The following is a 17,997-nucleotide window of genomic DNA, read 5'->3' as shown; positions in this document are numbered from 1 at the left end:
TCATGACTGTTCACACCACCCGCTTCACCGGGCAGAGAGCCTGTCACGAAGAGTGAAGCAAGATCCATCTCAGTCAGAGAGCTTCTTCATGGGGAGCGGGCGAGGGGATTAGAAACGCGGCTCTGTCAACAGCGGAGATACATGAAAGCCTCTTCCGTTCTCTCTCTAGGAAACTGCCGATTTCCTAAGCGCCGATTGGCGTTCTTTTGTTTCGATACGGTGTACATATGGCGTGTTCCCTTCAATGCGGAAGAATCCCTGAGCTCATGTTGAATGAAGGCGTAGAAGGTGATCTATCCGATGGGTTTGCGATCGACTTTTCGACTCTTGGACGATGATCGTAGCGCGGCTTGCCTTTCTAGTACTATGCCCAGTGTACGTTTTTATTGGCACAGTAGCTCTATGCACGGAATCGATTGATGGTGCCACTACGAATGAAGTGAAAGTGACGATTCTCGGCATCTCCTCATTAGTTGTTCTCTTCTCCTGCAGATGATGTAGAGCTGTAGATTTTGCGCGCGGAAATTCGAAATCCTGCCTGGGTCCACATTATCTTCCTCCCTTGACAGCCGGTATCCGGAAGAGTCCGGCAATATTCCGAATGTCCGCGGCTCATCTCCTCCGGACTCCAGCGTCTCTTGTCTGTGGTCAGTGGAAGCAGGAGCTCGGAACGGAAACGTACGAGGCGAGGCGAAGCTCGAGCCGTCTGCAACGTTGACAAACACGAGAGTGACACCTGCCGTGCTGCTGAGCGGTGCTCAAATTGACAGTTCCCGAGATCCGTTCCTTCCCGCCTCCATAGCGGTGAGCACACCTTTATTTGTCGCTGCATTTGGGAGACAAGAGAGTCTCACCGCTCCCTCTGAGGGCGTCCTGCAGGATACTTCTCCTCATGATTCCGAAAAGGAAACGCTTGAGGTCGAAGAGTCGGAAACTGATCCATTCCACTTCCAGGCGGAGAAAGAGTGACGATGACCGATATCCTCGAGCAACAAGAAGTTGCAAAGTCTACTGGGCTGAAACATGTCATAACCATGTTGCAAATTCCGGATCAGCTCGATAAGGTAGGGCGGTCGGGATGCGTCGTGATTCGCGAATTGTTCATCGCGAGCTCCTCAGCCACGCAACCGGATGATCGTTGTCACAAGGGCTTGAATCATTATGCTCCCTCGTTGTGGGCCAAACCAAAACACACTTCATTCCCTTGACAATCATCGGGCGACGCGATGAACGAAGGATCGGAGAAGGAGAATCTGCTCTTTGAAACGTCACTCGGCATCGATAGAGGACTTCTTAGTCAAGAGGCAGTCATTCGCAACCGGGGATCACTGGGGTCCCACAATTTTCTGCAAGCCTTGCTTCGGGGTCTCCGGCTATTCCGCGCAGAACTCGACGCTACAAAGTCTCGCCTTCTAGCGCGCCGAAGCTCCGAATGGGAAAAGGGTGAAGACGAGCGGTACATGACAGCTCGATGCTGGGTGAAAACCCCCAACAATCAAGTCGACCCCCCGATTTGATTTGAGAACTCGTATAGAAAATTTTGGATCTGGTGACGTTAGCTACTCGAGTTGTCATCCGGTCCTCCCGAAGTAAATAGCGCAATAACAGTGTTACTACTGTTCCGCATAAACTCGCCAATGCCTCTCACAGGGATGACAGCGCCTCTCAGGGCGGGTCGCGGGGCAATGTGATCTGTCTGAGGGAGTCAAGGGACGGTAAAGGTTGCAGATCTCTGGTCTTGACAAAGCTGAAGGAGAGATCTGCCCGATGGGGCTCTGAGCAGGCTACTCCGTTTCTTGAATGACTCTTATCTCCGGGGAAGGTATATTCATGATCGGCTCCTTGTCCATGCCCGAAGACTCGACTTCACTCCTACGCTTGACGCCGATGCCGAGCCGAGGTTTTGGACTCGAGCGGCGGTAAGCAACCCTCCTGTGGATAGAATTAATCTGTGACATTCCTCTCACTCCTCAGGTCGACCAGCACAGGAAACGTGTCCAGAGGAAAAAAGCCTCCGTGGAAGCAATGCTGAAAACGGCGGTCCAATCACAGCTTGATGGCGTCGAAACTGGCTTGTCACTTCTAGTGTCGGCTCGAGACGACATTGCGGACTGTCAGAAAAAAATCGACGAGGTTGAACAGATCTATGCAGATTTAGCCAAACTGTCGCTGCAGCTGCAGGTTAGCTCGCCTTAATAAGAGGCGCTTGTATCTTTCCCGAAATTCATCCCGGGCGTCTATGGGGACTCCAATGGAATTAGATAATTATTCTCGAGACACTATACAGGACGTGAGGGAGGAGAGCATCAAGCACTCACAAACAGGAACCCTGATGGAGCACCTGAAACATATCTTCAATGTACCGGGCAGTGTGGCGAGAACACAGGACCTGATCCAGGAAGGGAAGTTTTTGCTCGCCCACAAAGCGCTCTCAGACCTTGAAGGATCGCGGGATGACCTCTTGTATGAGCTTCATAAGCAAGCTAACAACCTACCGAGCGACAAGGCGATGCTCAAACAATACTTCGCCGATGTCGAAAGACTCAGCGATGAACTTGGGAAGCAGCTCTGGGTCATTTTGAAGCGGACTCTGAACACAGTCCGTAAGGAACCACAGGTTCGTATCCGGGCTTTTTCCAGCTGAGCGACTAGATCCTCAGAGACATTCATTTATTGTTGCCATGCGTGATTTCTGGCATCACAAGGAATTCAATACCCTCTGATTGGGGCGTTGCAGGTGATTGTGACCGCCCTACGCCTCATCACAAGAGAGGAATGGGCTGACGAAGCTGCACTCAGGAGACAAGAAACCACCGGTTTCCTACCTCCTTCTCGGCCAAAGCTATGGAAGAAGAAGGCGATAGAGACCTTGGAGCAGAGTGTAGCGGAACGTCTGGAGGCGAACCAGATCGAAGGAAGACAGGAAAACAAGATGTGGCTGGTCAGACATGTTTCTCTTGCTCCTAAGCGATTCTTGCACCGCGAAAAAATAGCGCTCCGTCCATCTCCCTCTTCTCAGCGATTGCGTCGCAAGAGCTTCGAGCCGCCCATTCGTTCTGCACATCTCTTTCTCTGAGTATTGCCCCGGACTATCGGGGAAATCGAAGAAAACACATAAATGGGGCCGGATATTCATCGTGGCATCATTTCCGGGGATCTGCGAAATTTTCCTATCTCCCCGCTCTAGAGGGCAGAGCATCTCGAAACGTCGCAAAATTCCGCGGATTCTGTCGCGAGTGTGATGACCGCCCAGCCCTAATAATCACGGAGAAATCGTTGCAGGTGCGTCATCTCGAAGTGACCCGGCAGTTGATAATCGATGATTTGAAAACCGTTAAGCATCATTGTACGCCCTGTTTCCCACCGTCTTTCGACATATTCAATGAATGGGTCCGCATGATCCACAACTGCTTGTCTCAGCGATTACAAACAATCATCTCTCAAGTAAGATGCCGGCACTTTCATATGATACACGTATTTGAGTCAACTCTGACTACAGACGGAGCGGCGTGGGTACTCCATGTGAGGATTGAGATTCGTTGTCGCAGGGTCTCGTCGATAGCGAATATATCCACATACTCGGCTGGCTCAACACGTACAACTCACGCGAACTCATGCAACATCCCGAATTAAATGTGGATATTTCGCGATACGAAGCGTTGCTGCCGGATTCGACAATTAAGAAACTTATGCAGAAGTACTTGGCTGGATTGCAAGTCAAGTTCGAAGAATGGCTCCGGAATGCTCTGACCACAGATCACAAGGACTGGCAGAAGCAAGAGATGCCGGAAACCGATTCTGACGGTGAGTGATTCAGTGATATCGCACGCAATTTAGTGATTAGATAGGGAGGAACGCAAAGAGCTAATTCCGCCAATCTATCACTTTCCAGGATATCACCGAACGGAAGCCCCAATGCTGATTTATCAGATGATAACACAGCACATAGATGTGGCGCGAACTGTCTCGCCAACACTGATTTCACTCGTACTGAATCTCGCCATGGAGCATATGAACAATTTCCTCACATCCTACATCCAGCTAGTCACAGAGTACAAAATACAGAACTTTGAGGACAGGTCGCGCTTCCATTGCTATACTGCATACATGATCGCTGTCGCGAACAATGCGGTTAACATGAAGGTCTTGCTCACCAAACTGAACGAAGGCAAGAACCTCGCTCCGAATCTTGAGGAGAAACTCAAGACCTTGAAGGAGAATGCCCTGAGCTACCTCTGTGAAGAGGTGCTGATGGATATCAAAGCCCTCACACCGAATATCATGACGAGGAAATGGCTCACCAAAGAGGACCAAACAATCGGTACGATGGGGCTCCCGGGTATGATCGAGCCAATAATGACCACCCCACGATTTTGAAGCCCAGGCCATGCAAATGATCAGGGTCACTCGGCAGGCGATCGACTTGACGCAGCGGGTTTTCACTTGGCCCCTCTCATGGAATATCTTATTCTTTCAGACACTGTGATAGTCACCTTAGCTGACTACGGGAACGACTACACTGCTCTGATAGCGTATCAGGATCTCATAATGAACATCGAGAAACAGGTCGCCTCCAGCTATGTTCGAGCTATTTGTGAGAAGCGCATATCCTTCAAAAACTACGAAGAAAGGAAGACGGCAGCGGAACTGATCGTAGAAGACACAAACAAGGTCGATCAATATCACAGAGCAACGCGATTTCATACAGTTCCCAATTCTCGACAAATCATGACGAAGTTTTGTCTTCCAGCTCGAAAAGCAATTCAAGGAGCTGTATAAGAAGCGAGCGACTCTCCCAGCTGCCTCCAAGGAGTCTGAGCTCACAGTCCTCAAGCTGATGGCCGAAGTCTTGAAAATGAAGGATAACTCCCTTCTCTCTCTGGAGCTGAGCGGGTGAGTTCACTTCTGCGAGCGGATGACCTTATCTCGACCCCCCTCTCGACGGTTCTGAGCACAAGTATTGTTTCAATTCACAGCCTCGTCAAACGATTCCCGGATGTTTCTGCGGATGATCTAATGGCCTTACTCGACCTCCGTGGGGACATTTCTCGACCTGACGCTCGCCAATTGATCGTCGACTTCAAACCAGGATCGGCGACCGATAGACCAATATTTTCGAACATTCTCCAGAACTTATCCTAGTCGTCCGACTTCAGAATTCTATTTAGGGTCTGGGGAAGCAGAAAGGAGAACCTGCGTTGAGATCCGTATTCTTCCGGATACGGGGTGAATGAATCGAGACACAGATCTATGCATCCCCTACGTTAATAAATGGAAATCGAGTGCGTATGCCTTGCTCTTCGGCAGTCATTGTGAATCCTGCATAGAAAAACTCTGCTCGAGGTCCCTCCTCGCATTGATCCATGAGAACCATTCTTGTTCGCCTCCATCATCAGAGCCGGTGGGAGAGCGGAAGTAGCTCTCAAAGACCAGGATTCGTGATGATAAGAAGAAGAGTTTTCCGGAATCGAGGAAGCTCTCCCTTCGGGACCGTCAATCGATCTCGATTTCCAGTTTTGTCTGGATGGTCGCCACACTGATCTTCTCTCAAGTATTGCATCGTCAAGTCTTGCACGACGATCCCGAGGTATAATACATGCGGAAGAATCTCGGATGGCTTGAATCTGTAGCCCCCGTGATTTGCGGGCGTCGATGTACGCTCCACGGGTCTCGTGCAGGTAGTCGCTCTCCGGCCTTAGCATGGACGCCTGGCATTGATAGCTTCGCAGACATATGTCGCACACGAAGGAGTCTTCCAAAATCAGCATAACAATGGTGGGGACTGTGCGTCAGCAATGTGTAGCGACTGCGTCAGCGGGGAAAAGGAACAGGAGACATCAGTCTCGAATTCCAGCGCGGAAGCCGGTGGTATCGGTTAATTCTAGCTTGCCTTCTCCATTTGAAGGACGCGAGCACTGGGAATTCGCGCCCTACGAGGGGCACGGGGGGCCAATGCTCCTCCCAATAATGTTTGTTTCATACTACCTCTGTCGCCTTCTGGAACTGATTCCCGAATTTTCGGGGCCGCAGTCTTCGTGTGCCCCCCAAAAAAAATCCCAGATACGCGCCTGGCCGTAAAAGCTAGGTGTCGAATGAATGGTACGTGTTGTTTATTGTGCCGGTTTCGGATGACTTCGCTCTATCGACGCTCCACACGTCGAGATGTTATTTTTCAATAGCTCCCTGCTTTCCTACTGGAGTGAGATTATTCCGAGAACCCCTTCAAGCGCGATAATCACCGCCCTTACATTCTCGGAGACGGTCTACAGTCTTCCAGTGATTGATTCTATCGCATGGGTCATGGGTGTGATGCTAGGAGTCCCGATCACAGATAGCTACGACGATGAAGCGAAGTAGCTTCTTGCGGCATAAGCTGGCCCCCTACATCGATATCCTGGATACTCGCCCGGCGCGCGAACCCTCATTCTGTTCAGTGTTCTTCTCATTTGATGACCCGCTCCGGCGGAGGAGTCCGCCCCAAGGTTCCGCTAGCCCGCTCTATGAAATCATGCGCTGGAATCGATTATACATATTCTGAACTTTATTCATCATGCGGCTCGAATCCGGATGGATCCCTCAGGCTTCTTAGAATGTCTCCGCTTCGCCTGTGCTTGACATGCTGCCGGAGTATCTACAGATATGGACCGAGCGCTTCCCCTCGCGGAGGTCTGTGTATGCATCCCCGGCTCCGGACGCGTGCCTCATCTCTCTCAGGTATTCACACAGAGCGAACGTGTCCGTTCAGTGCCGTCTCATTCGCAAGAGTGCTTCGAGGGGGTCGTGAAATTGGTCGAGATCGATCGTCAACGTTTTCATTATTTCGGGCGGTATACAGTGCATTACGTATCTGATAGAAGATTTCCAGCGAAAGTTGCAGCGCAGCAATCTGGTTGTGAGGCGACTCCTTGTATGAGGGAGGTATGATCGGGGGATGAAATCGACAGGCTACTAACACTAACGCCAGAACTCGCTAGAGCTAGAAACTCAACTGTGACGTGGTCGCACTGAGGGAAGATTATCATATGAGAGGAGAAAGTTCGGCGACGTCGTCGTTTTCTTCGCAATCGGCGAATTGTGGCGACGTTTGGATCGCTATCGACGGTGCGGCGACGAAGCGTATCTCAGACTGGTCCGATTCGGAGTCAGTACTGGCTTCTTGCTCGGTGTGAGGCTGCAGGCTTCCTCCCCATTCGTCTTTCTGAGCGATGCCGGTATCGCTTTTCGACGATGGCAGGCCGCTCGATGGTAAGTTCAGATTTTGACCTGGAAAGGATTCGATTCCGTGAGGAGACAGCTGAGCGCTGAGGTTTTGAGCTGGAGCGCTGAGGTTTGAGTAAGGTTCAAGATTGGAGCTTACCCAGCACGGATCCACCCATCGTGTGACCGATTTTCTGAGTCGACCCTCGCGGACTTTGACTAGACAATTGTCGTAGGAATTGGGGCAGGTTTCGGAGCGAGAGTTTTTTCAGAGAATTGTCAGAGGCCGTTTTACGACTAGCTCTTGTTGGAAAACGAAACTCTTTGGCGTTAATATCATCGACACTTATGTAGTGTTTTCGTTTTTTGTTGCTAGAAGTGAAGTCGTCGTGCCGCTCGTCGCGAAACGACGACTCTGATGTCATCCCTCCTCCTTGAATGTCATCGGAGATCTCGAGAGGCTCGGGGTAACTGTTGCCGTCGGACGACGTGACTCCGGTTGTGGCCGTGCTCGGAATTGAATGGCCATGAGCATCTCCGTCGGAGTTTGAATTAGTATTATCGAAATTGGTGTTATTCGTGTCAATATTCTTGACATGATGATGATGATGATGGTGGTGATGATGATCGTCGATTTGTTCAGGAATAGTCATATGCTGGTCATCTTTCGAATTATTTTCAGAAGAGTCTTCGCGGCTAGTTTCCGTCAATCTACTGTAGTAGCAATTGAACTTGATATCATCTTTGCTCCTCGGTGCTGTTGAGCTGAGAGAATTCATGAGACTTAGCTCCTTCCGAGCGCACAGCGAGCAGAGTTGCTCGGCTGGAACGGAGTTCAAGATTTAATTAGATTAACTAGAGTATATCCGCTGCGACGATAGCGATTACATCAGCCTGAAACTTCCTGCGCATCTTATTCCCCGCAGCCAACTCACTCACCCTTGAAGCGACGAAGATCAGATGGCGTTGATCTACTGGGCTGATGCTGCTGGCAGGCCGAGTTATTCGATAAGTTGCGAAAGCCGTCGTCCATTGCCAACTGACGGCACAGTTGAGGTTTATTGGTTGTGGTGGGTGCACGATACAAACGTTGCAGTGTGGGATCGAGGGGCTTAGTTAGCTGGGCGGCCATTCCGCGACCGATGGGTTCACCTCCTCGGTGCATAGGGAGACTTCCATGGGAATGACCGTGGCCGAAATGAAGGTTTCGGAGCAATTGGCTCGCCTCACCGCTGCTCACTGAGGACCTCGATGTCATCCGGACAGTCGATGTCGAGGAATCCTGACGGCTACAGCTTATGCTCGAATCCTGAAGTGAACAAGTCTGATTAGCCGCCCCGTCCACCATAGGCTTGCTTCCCTAAGAGTTCCTTAGGACCAGGAGGCCGATGAAGGGTTCACCTGAGATGTTTTGCGCTTCACCAACTTGGCGCCCTTCCTCTGACCATTGACGCGGTCCAACAATCGCAACGGTATGCTTCCTTGTCGCCAGCTGTCTGATCTCGAACTGAAGTTTTCGGAGCTGATTGAAGACGTTCTATGGGCTCCTCGCTCCAGATTCCGCTGTATTCGGACCAGGGCCATGTTGTAGGCATTATATTCTGTTTCCTGAGAAAAAAGTTGAACATCTGAGAAGTCATGATCGGATCTCTCGACAGCTAATTCTAATCTTCTCGCGAATATGTTCGAAACTCGGGGAGCTCCAGTGACAGACAGGATGTGGAGGTTCATCCTCGGGGACGCGAAACAAACTCACTGATTCGATCTCTTGGCACAAGAGATATTTGCGAGCGAACATCTTCCATCCACTTTCCGAGGATATGAGGTGGTCCCTAGTGATGCTTTTGATCATGCCGCATTGGCACTGACAGTGATGCTCGTTCGAGACACTCTTCCGCTCGCCTGCTGAGTTCGTATTGACCAGCGTGTGCCGATTGGAGAAATTCGACGAGTGCCGACACCTTCCAATCCCTTCAGATAAAATGATTTGACTTGAAAGCAAGCATACGACGAAGCAGGGTTTCTGTGCTAGTCCCTCTCCTCCCTCGTCCTCCGAGGCCTCTGAAGGTGCTCAAGCCCGCAGAGATCGGAAAGAATTACGTTTCTTTGTGCAGGTTGCCATGTCCAATCAGCCCCCTCCTTCACCCTGATCACATTAAGGACGTCGTTCTGTACAAACACTTTGTGAGGTGATCTGTCCGATCGAGTCTCATTATCGAATTGAAGCATGAATAATTTCTCAATTGGTCACAAGAGATACCGTGCAAGATAGAAGCTCCCGCGAAAGAGAGGGATCGTACAATAAGAGAGGGAGGGAGACATAGATAACGACACCGTGAACCCCAAGCGATTCGTTCGTTCCCGACGATCGGGAACATTATTCAGGTTATGAACACAGAGGTTCACATCCATCTCCTCGAGGCGCAATGGTGGGAAACGACCTTAGTGTTTTCTTTCGCACCAGTCTCTGAGGGTGAAACGTGCCAGATATATGCAATATGAGGATATGCAGGCGGAACGGAAATAGAGTCTCACCTCGGGTGACGCGTGATTCTTCGATGCGTTTACAGATCAGGACGCAGTCGCGTTTGAATTGCTTAGTGAAAATAGCGTAGAGGAATGGGTTGGCACAGGAATTCAAAGGCAGAACGAAAATCGTGAAGACTTTAGCTTCTTCGAGGTTGATGAAGTGCATGCCGGACACGGCGGTCAAAGAGAAGAAGGCTATCGGAGCCCAGCAGAGGAAATCGGTGAAAACTAGGAGAGCCATCCGTTTCGCGATACGGGAGTCATTGGAGTTCCACGCTTGAGATCCTCTAATTGCGCAGTACATCTTGAGATAGCATCCCATCAGAATGAGGAAGGCCACGCCGTTGACCGCTATCAGAGATACGACATATGTCATCGACGCTTGATCGCCGGTTTCGAAAGGAAGGCATACAGCAAATTTGCGGTAATCGCTGATGCCGAACAATGGAAGGATAGCCATGATCAGCGCGAAGCTCCAGCCGATTGACATGATGTACGTGGCGTGCTTGAGCGATAGACGTTTGTTCAGATGCATGGCATGAGTTATGGCATAGTTTCGCTCCATTGTTATGACAGCCAACGTATATACAGATAATTCTGACGATAATACTCCGAAGAATCCGGCGAGTTGGCAACCGAATGACGTTTGCCACGCGACTCCGTAGAACTGCAACGAATAGGTAGAAGAATTATGCTCGAGCTTTGCAGAGTGCTTCGAGTCGATGTGATCAAATGCGCTCCCGGTCTCGAACATTGCTTTTGATCATTCTGGGGGACAGGAGAGCTCAGGGTCTGTTTCCGGAAAAAAGTCAGGAAGGGAAGTCCGAAATAAACCATTCCTGATAATCTGATGAATTACAGCGAGATTTCCAAATGCTCGGAGTCTTCTTCTACTCCACCCCCGGCCTACACTGCACCGGAAGTCTCATCCTCGGTAGAGTTCACGAGGTGCTCATCTCAATATTTGTCGTCGATTCAGTCCTTAGAGTCTCATGACTCATGTCTCGAGTTCCGCAGCGATCTTGGGATTCAGTGCATCCAAATGAAGAGCTTCTCGTTCTCCCTTCTCCTCTTTCTCTTTTTTCCCATCGCGCTCTCCTCCCCGTCCCCCCAAAGAAGACGAGAAGTAGTGGTAGACTCTCGAGCTATCAGTGAAATCACCCCCAGCGCAGCGTCTTCGCTGATTTGAGAGAGCCATTTTTAATTAATGTATGTCTCCGTCGGATCCCAGAACTACGTAACCGACTGAGCAGTGTCCACGGCTGGCAACGGACATACATCTGTTTCCATGTACAGAGTAGAAGAGATATGATAGCGACATGCTTCACGTGTTCGGCTCCGAATGGGCCTGTGGGCTTCAGGCTTTGATGCCTGGGTCTCATCTTTTGCAGCTCAGCGGATTGTGTAGCTCACCTTGAATTCATTGAGGGTAGAGGCGTCGACCACTGCGAGGAACCCCAAGTATATTCCCATGAGAAAGTCAGCCATCGCTAGATTGCACACCAGAAATCTAGGTACATCAATTTTAGAGCGACCAAATGAAAGCACGACTACAACGAGTCCGTTTCCCAGCAATGCGAGCAGAAACACCACCCATATACCGCATCGGAGGGTCCACCATCCGAAGAGATCTTCACAGGGCATGAACGGAGCTAAGAGAAGAAGAAAAATATTTTAGGACCAATTCAGGATCGGAGATGTGAGCATGAGCTCATAGATGTACGCAGCGTAAACTGTGTAACGCTGTCGCGATCGGGAGAAGTGCGAGGTATCAATGAATCACACCTACGAAGTGTGTCACGCTCATCTTTCATGAGCACATGTATTGACAGTCATGTTCCATTTTGATTCTATCGTACTTCCGCAGACATAGTCATAAGCCAGGTATATCAGTCGAAGCTCCGACAATATCTGGTGAGTATCTCCGGATTGCGGGAGTGGTAAACGTAAAGGATCGCGGATAGAAATCTAGACTACCATTGGATGATGCCTGTAGTACACTGATACTTCTGGACTCACTCGGTGCGGGTAAACACGTGATAGGGATGCGGTGGGATTCAGGGGACTCCACAGTGCTTTTATAATCCTCTAGATATTCCTCTGCGTACTGAGCTAGGTTGTCGGGAATTATGTAGTCGGGGCCGAACACTTTGAAAAGCGCGCGAGCAAACTCCGGGAACTTTTCGGATGAATTGCCTAGAGAGGTGCGTGAAACAGGAGAGCTTCAGTGAAGTAAGAGCTTTCAAGTTCGTGAGACGAGAGCTCGAGGTGCTTTGGAGCATCGCGGAACGTACCTTCGAGATAACCGATTTCATGCGATCTGTTCCATTCGCCGAAATCAATTTTATCCCCGAATCCCTCTTTCAGCCACAAGATGGTGTCGGGTGCTACCGTCGTTTTTTTCTCGGGTCTTGGGCCGTTGAATCGGAAGCCAGAACCAAGTATTGAATCTTCGTTAGGTTCCGTGTATGCGCAGCAGTGATACGAATATGACAGGTAAAGACGTGTGATGCGTGGGAAGGATTCCGGCGGGGGGAAGTCTCGCAGATTTGGGTTGTTCGAAACAGCGATTCGACGAAGATTCGTCAAGCCCGCATGGGGAAGCTGCGGAAAGCTGTTCTCGGCCAGATTCCTGGAACGAGAGTGAACGGTCAGGATCATCCGTATGATAAGGAGATACTAGACACTGGCCGACTCCCTCATTCAGAAAGTTGTGACGAGGGATGCTCATGCACGGCGAGAGAATAGATTTGTCGGTCTGATCGCCTCGCTGAGCCTGACCACGCGAATGGTATCACAATATTTTTTCCATGGAGAAAAATTGTAGAACGATGGACTGTAACGTGAATCTACTTCTGACTCGAGTCATTTCTTGGGCGTCCTCTTAGTGAGTGAATCGATCGAATCATCATGAGGAGTATACGACAAATCGCTCAGCATTAAGCACACGAGAAAGACTCGACTAGTTATGCTCGACTAGTTGGGTATTGAACCGATCATAGCTGAGAGGGCGATCGGAGTAGGTACATTGTTTCTGACCCTGGCTAAACGCAGCGTCGGGTAAGGTGGGCCTCCGCAGCGTCTTCGATCGCTCATCATCTCCGCTCTATTCCGGCTCATGAGAGCTTGCACCTGCGACGAAAGGCGCGGTGAACCAATCTCAGGCTTACATACTTACAGATCTTCCAGAGCTGTCAACGGTAACAGGGCGTCACTGTGTATATAGCTGATCTTATTCTTCTCCAACGCTCTGCGAATCGAGACTCCGATTTTAGTCATGTTATCGATGCCAGAGCAAGTGGGTAGCTACCGCAGGACAGTCGCAGAACTCACAGTACTTGAAGTCTACGGAGCCCAGCGAATGTATCTTTGTTGATTTCAGCGATCAAATTATTTCCGAGGTTGAGATCACGTAGACTACTGAGCGTGGAGAAAGCCTTCGAGGGAATGGAGCTTATCCGGTTGTAAGTCAAGTCACTGCAAAGGAATTACACCATTGGTCGTTTCTCTCGGATTTTTCGCCAGGCCCCACTCGTGTTAACTCGCGCCCCACCACCCGTAGGCTTCTACAGGGAAGAGGATTGTCCCACGCCCCACCGAAGGGGCACCTGCCCTCTTTTGGGGGACAAACCCTGCATTCGATATCGGAGGAATATTGTCTCAAAGAACTCCATAGTGCAGAATCGTGAACGAAAGCGGGATGGACCTTCGGGCTCGACTGGGGACCAACCGATAGCGGCCGGCTCCGCTCGAAGGTTGGAGAATTTCCCGCGATTCATCAGGTGGATCCCGTGGAAGGCGCTCGGTAATCCCGTGCAGTACAACAAATGTCCAGCGAAGCTCTGAGACGGTCTGGATACCAAGCAACACAACCTAGGTCTTATAGCCGGCCGTCGACCATCGCTTCACTGATGAGAAGTTATTGCATTCTCGCATATTGGTGTATATTCGGGTCGTCGAGCTGTATGACGGCAGTGCTGCATGTTGCAGGCTGACTCCGGGAACGCTCCGAATACGTTTTGGTTGATGCGACGGAACGAGTGCCCCCCGCGCTGTCATTGAGGCTATGTATGTTGTGCATGTATTATTCTTGAGAGAATCTACGAACGAGAGAGAAGCTCTGGAGGAAATCATCGTCAGGTACTCACAGTATGAGCAGATCACGGCAATGCTCCAAGTTGGGTATGGCGCTCAGATTGTTCGACATCAAGTACCTGAACGAAGTGATGAGAAGCATTGGTATGTCGATATTATGTGTACCCAGAGAATTTATCGAATAAGTCACTTTCATTTGTCTATGAATATACTTACAGAATTTTGAGCTTTGGCAGAACTTCGCACAAATTCGGAGGCAACGCTCTTAGGCGTGCTCTACTCAGTCGGAGCTGCTCGAGGGAATCAGTGCCATTGAAGTTGGGGAAATATTCAAGGTTTGGCACTTGTTTCAGCATTCTGTAAGCAATGTGCAGTGAAGAAATCAATTATCGATCATAGATCATAACCATTCTATCAGCCGAGAGTCTATGGGGCTTGGAAATGAGAGAGAGGTGTTAGAAATGATTCGGGAATACTAACAGGCGCTTCAACTTCTGAATGCCAGCGAAAGCATTGCGATGGAAAGAATCCAAAGGATTGTCCGCAAGCTCCAAGACGACAAGATGTGTGAAGGATGAGAAAGCCCGCTCGCCAACGTAGGAAATGCGGTTATTGGTGAGGATCCTGTGGGAGGAATCGTCCGTATCGATCTAAACAGAAAACGAATATACCGTGAATATTCTGATTTAAGGGCATGCCCGTCTCATTTTCGACGCCTCCGAAACCTGCCCGTCTCATTTTCGACCCCTCCGAAACCTGCCCGTCTGTTGGAGACTGCCCGTCTATTTCTTCCGCCCCCAAACGAGTGAATTAAGGCCGGTCAGTCATATTGGTAGACTATATTGGATCGATGAAATATTCACCGCGACGATGCCGAGAAGTCACACAAAGCACCCGCGAGAGGAGGTCCGCGATTTTCGCCACGTGGGTCCCTCAGTTCCTTCTCTCGGTGCCCATTCATTGGAGACTAGCCGTATATTCTATCAACCCTCCGGAATCTGCCCGTTCATTGGAGACTGCTCTTCTATCAGAAGATTTACGGTATATGCACGAGGAGAAATATCGCGAGGATTGCTCGGAGACACCTACAATTCGCTCAGTTGTTTCAGAGGAGCCAGGCAATCAGGAATGGAGATCAGCATGTTGTGACTCAGGTCTCTGCGATGAGATATAAATGCATATTGTCATGAATAAGGTGAGTGACGACGGGAAAGAATTCAGCGAAGGCCCCTATGCGGAATACTCACAAGACTTTCAACGAGGCTAGAGATTCGAAGGCTCGTCGATGAATATAATCTATCCGGTTCCTACTGATGATGAGCTTCTCCAAATTGTAATGACCATCGAAAGCAAGCTCGGGAATTCTTCTCAGCTTGTTCCCGGCCAAGGAGCTGAAATTATCCGTGAATATATTTGAATCTCGAGCCCGAACCCATCTCGATACCTGACCAAAACTTAGCACGACGGATATGCGGGAAATCATTCATCTCTCTACCAACGAGCAAGTTCCCGAGGAAGCTTTCTAAGGGAAGATTTACGTCAGACTTCAGAAAGTCCTGTCAGGCAAAGCGGTTCCCGCTACGATCGAAAACACAGTTTGGAATTGTCCGCCGCGACGGGAAAGGTGAAACTTCCCGGACGTCTCCCGGAAACCACTTGAGTCAAGATCGCGGTTTCGATTGAGTCGTGGGAGCTGTCAACTCTTGACATCCAAACCCCTTTCTTGACGACATTCTTCATGATGGGATGAGTGACATGAGGATGGTCCGGACAAATGAATCGTTGAGATACTGCTGGTACTCTGTATCGAGGATTACGATTCGACTCAGCGGATATTCGCCGAGTCAGAATCGATTTCTCCCGACTAAACCCATTACCGCGACCAATCATGGCTATTGAAGACGCCTTTCAGTCTGGAATACCGGATGATTTCAAAACTTGACAGGCGGCTTCGCTAAGCGTTGCATGTAGGTAAATTGAGTTGTTCCCTGGTCGCACTATTCGTAATGCTGAAGCAGCAAAGCAATGACAAGTCTTTTCATTCAGGTTCCGTTCTCTATGAGGAGAATGCTACTGATGACCGGCTGAACGGCCCGGCAAGCTCCGATTCGTCAGGTTAGCGGCATGCTATCTTTCGCGTCATGAGGATAGCTTTTCCTCGCTTACAGAATAACAAGAGAAGAAGCGCTGTCACCCGAGGAGAGCGCTGCGGGTACTTCGTCCAACGAACACCGGAAGGCAAACCTGTGATGAACGTTCAAAGGAGATACGAAAACATACATCCAAATATACAAAAACAAGGGGAAGTATTTCCACGCTTGTCCCTCTAGATCAAGTGTCTTTCGATTCTGGCTTCACCGATATTACTATATTCTAGTTTAGATTCAATTTCCAAAGTTCAGGATGAGGCGAACGGGGGTTATCGCCCTTCCTGCTGGATTCAAGGGGGAGATATGTCTCTTTTGGGATATCTTTAACGGATACTCACAATTCGACGAGCCTATTGAGGCCGCGGAGATCCGGCAAGTGCGTCCAGCTGAGGTTTGCGAAAACTCTGTAACAGAAGCCTCGTTAACGCGCTCTGAAATCTCGGGTGTCATACCCATTCTCGACAAACTTTGCTACTCACAGTACGTTGATCCCGGATAGAGCTGGGGACAATCGGATATCCTCGGGTGGTACGGCTACCGACGAAATCGCCCTTGAATTTAAGATGAGAAGCAGTTAATCAAGTGATTCGTGATCAATCCCCATCGAGCACCCCGAAGAGCACAAGGTGCCATCACTGCAGAGGCCAAGCGGATCTAATGTTGGCTTCGAATCTCGATCCTCAATCGAGACGTTCGAGATCCTCGAGGCGTCATGAACGGGAAACCACGACTTCCATGTCTTTTAAGTTTGCCCGCGGGAGGTTATGAGTTATGAGGCTGATCCTGATCAGGCATCAGGCGAGGAAATGAGGACGCCCGTTTGGAAGGAAGCCACTAGTCAGCCTCGGTTGCCTTCATGAGGGCCGTTTTCCGCGATTTCGGGCCACCAGAAACGTTCGTTTCGGACAAAGGCCGGAAATCCCTTCCGCTGGAGTTTGCAAGATTCCGCGAGTGATATGGAATCAGTCACCTCCGCAGCCCGCCTCGACATCCGCAAAACCATAGCCAGGCGGATAGTATGGTCGCAACGATGAAAAACGCGCGCTTCACCGTTCTTTATCATTGGGAGGGGAAATAACTGTAGAGCTGGCTGATGGCTCGAGAGTCCGGGTGAAACCAGCCGTTCCAGAGCCGGCTCCCTGGTCTCGGTGACTCTGGAGGGCATGGCCACGGAAGAACTTCTGGGTTTCCGTGGTCCCCGATCCCGTCCCGTTGTCAGGATCGGGGTTCACGGAACGAACTCTACAATGAAGTTAGCGGCCCTTTCAAAGAGACCAAAGTAGATGGAGGGCGAGGAGGACCCAAGAAAGCCCATAGAGATTCCCTTCTGGAGCGTTAATCGGCATACGACGAAGCTCTCGACCCAGTATTCACTCTTGCGGAGCAACTACTCGGACTCCTCTCAAGCTCGCCTATAGCTCGTTGCCTAGTGGCCCGGAGCGTCCTGCCATTGAATCTCGGACCCGAAATTCTGTGAACGCTTGAATATAGGCTCACAAAGACGGAATTTGCGGCGAATTAGATTGAGAGTCTTCATGTGGTTCGGTCACCTCATTAGGCGGGATGCGGGATATGCTCAGTCGCGGAAATCGCTCTTTCCCCGCGACGACCGGGAGGCAAACCAGAGCGTTCGACCTAAGCGCAGCTTCCCCGAGGTGCGAAATCGTGATTCAAGTCCACATTACCTCGGTGACCCCCGAGCGCTCATCTTCAGGAGTGGGCCAGCTCTCCCGGAAAGATCGTTCCTCATCTTCGAGCCTCAATGGGCCAGGGGATGCCGATTCTTCTGTCTCTCTCGAGCATCGCGAGATGGGCGACAGAAACAGCAAAAACTTGAACTTGATCATTATCGGAAATTTGCATCCGTGAAGGCCCGTCGGAAGCACTTCTGATCTCGTCGCAATGAGACCATATTCTGTGTGCTTTGAACAGAGCAGACGATCTCTTGGGTACAATCAATTGCTCTACCTATGCCCATTAGGAAGAGATGATTGCGCCGGGACGCATTCCTTGCGACTCGCCCTGG

General features: G+C 50.2%; 2 protein-coding genes across 2 annotated transcripts; one reads left to right on the top strand and one right to left on the bottom strand.

Annotated features, from left to right (window-relative positions):
- The first annotated feature begins 723 nt into the window (after nt 1–723).
- Sec6 (Exocyst complex component Sec6) lies at nt 724–5,142 on the top strand. Its single transcript, XM_018638200.1, has 11 exons — nt 724–804; nt 955–1,064; nt 1,975–2,181; nt 2,288–2,617; nt 2,738–2,941; nt 3,283–3,444; nt 3,549–3,804; nt 3,893–4,321; nt 4,478–4,671; nt 4,751–4,893; nt 4,977–5,142. The coding sequence occupies exons 2-11, from the start codon at nt 972–974 to the stop codon at nt 5,140–5,142; spliced, it is 2,184 nt and encodes a 727-aa protein (XP_018493716.1). The 5' UTR covers nt 724–804; nt 955–971.
- A 1,528-nt stretch (nt 5,143–6,670) lies between these two features.
- Nucleotides 6,671–17,679, bottom strand: rk (G-protein coupled receptor rickets). The gene is made up of 20 exons (XM_018638196.2): nt 17,657–17,679; nt 16,451–16,522; nt 16,310–16,375; nt 15,988–16,065; nt 15,069–15,212; nt 14,911–14,979; nt 14,302–14,445; nt 14,038–14,178; nt 13,875–13,940; nt 13,060–13,203; nt 12,905–12,976; nt 12,021–12,358; nt 11,746–11,922; nt 11,140–11,378; nt 9,733–10,393; nt 8,954–9,168; nt 8,599–8,805; nt 8,137–8,506; nt 7,358–8,020; nt 6,671–7,263 (listed from the first exon to the last, which is right to left on the bottom strand). The coding sequence occupies exons 1-20, from the start codon at nt 17,677–17,679 to the stop codon at nt 7,019–7,021; spliced, it is 4,134 nt and encodes a 1,377-aa protein (XP_018493712.2). The 3' UTR covers nt 6,671–7,018.
- Nucleotides 17,680–17,997: the final 318 nt, after the last annotated feature.

This window comes from Galendromus occidentalis, unplaced genomic scaffold (assembly GCF_000255335.2).
Source record: "Galendromus occidentalis unplaced genomic scaffold, Mocc_1.1 scf7180000075422, whole genome shotgun sequence".
In the NCBI taxonomy this organism is placed as follows: Eukaryota; Metazoa; Arthropoda; class Arachnida; order Mesostigmata; family Phytoseiidae; genus Galendromus; species Galendromus occidentalis.
The sequence above is the reverse complement of the archived record's forward strand: the minus strand, read 5'-3'. Positions and strand labels throughout refer to the sequence as shown.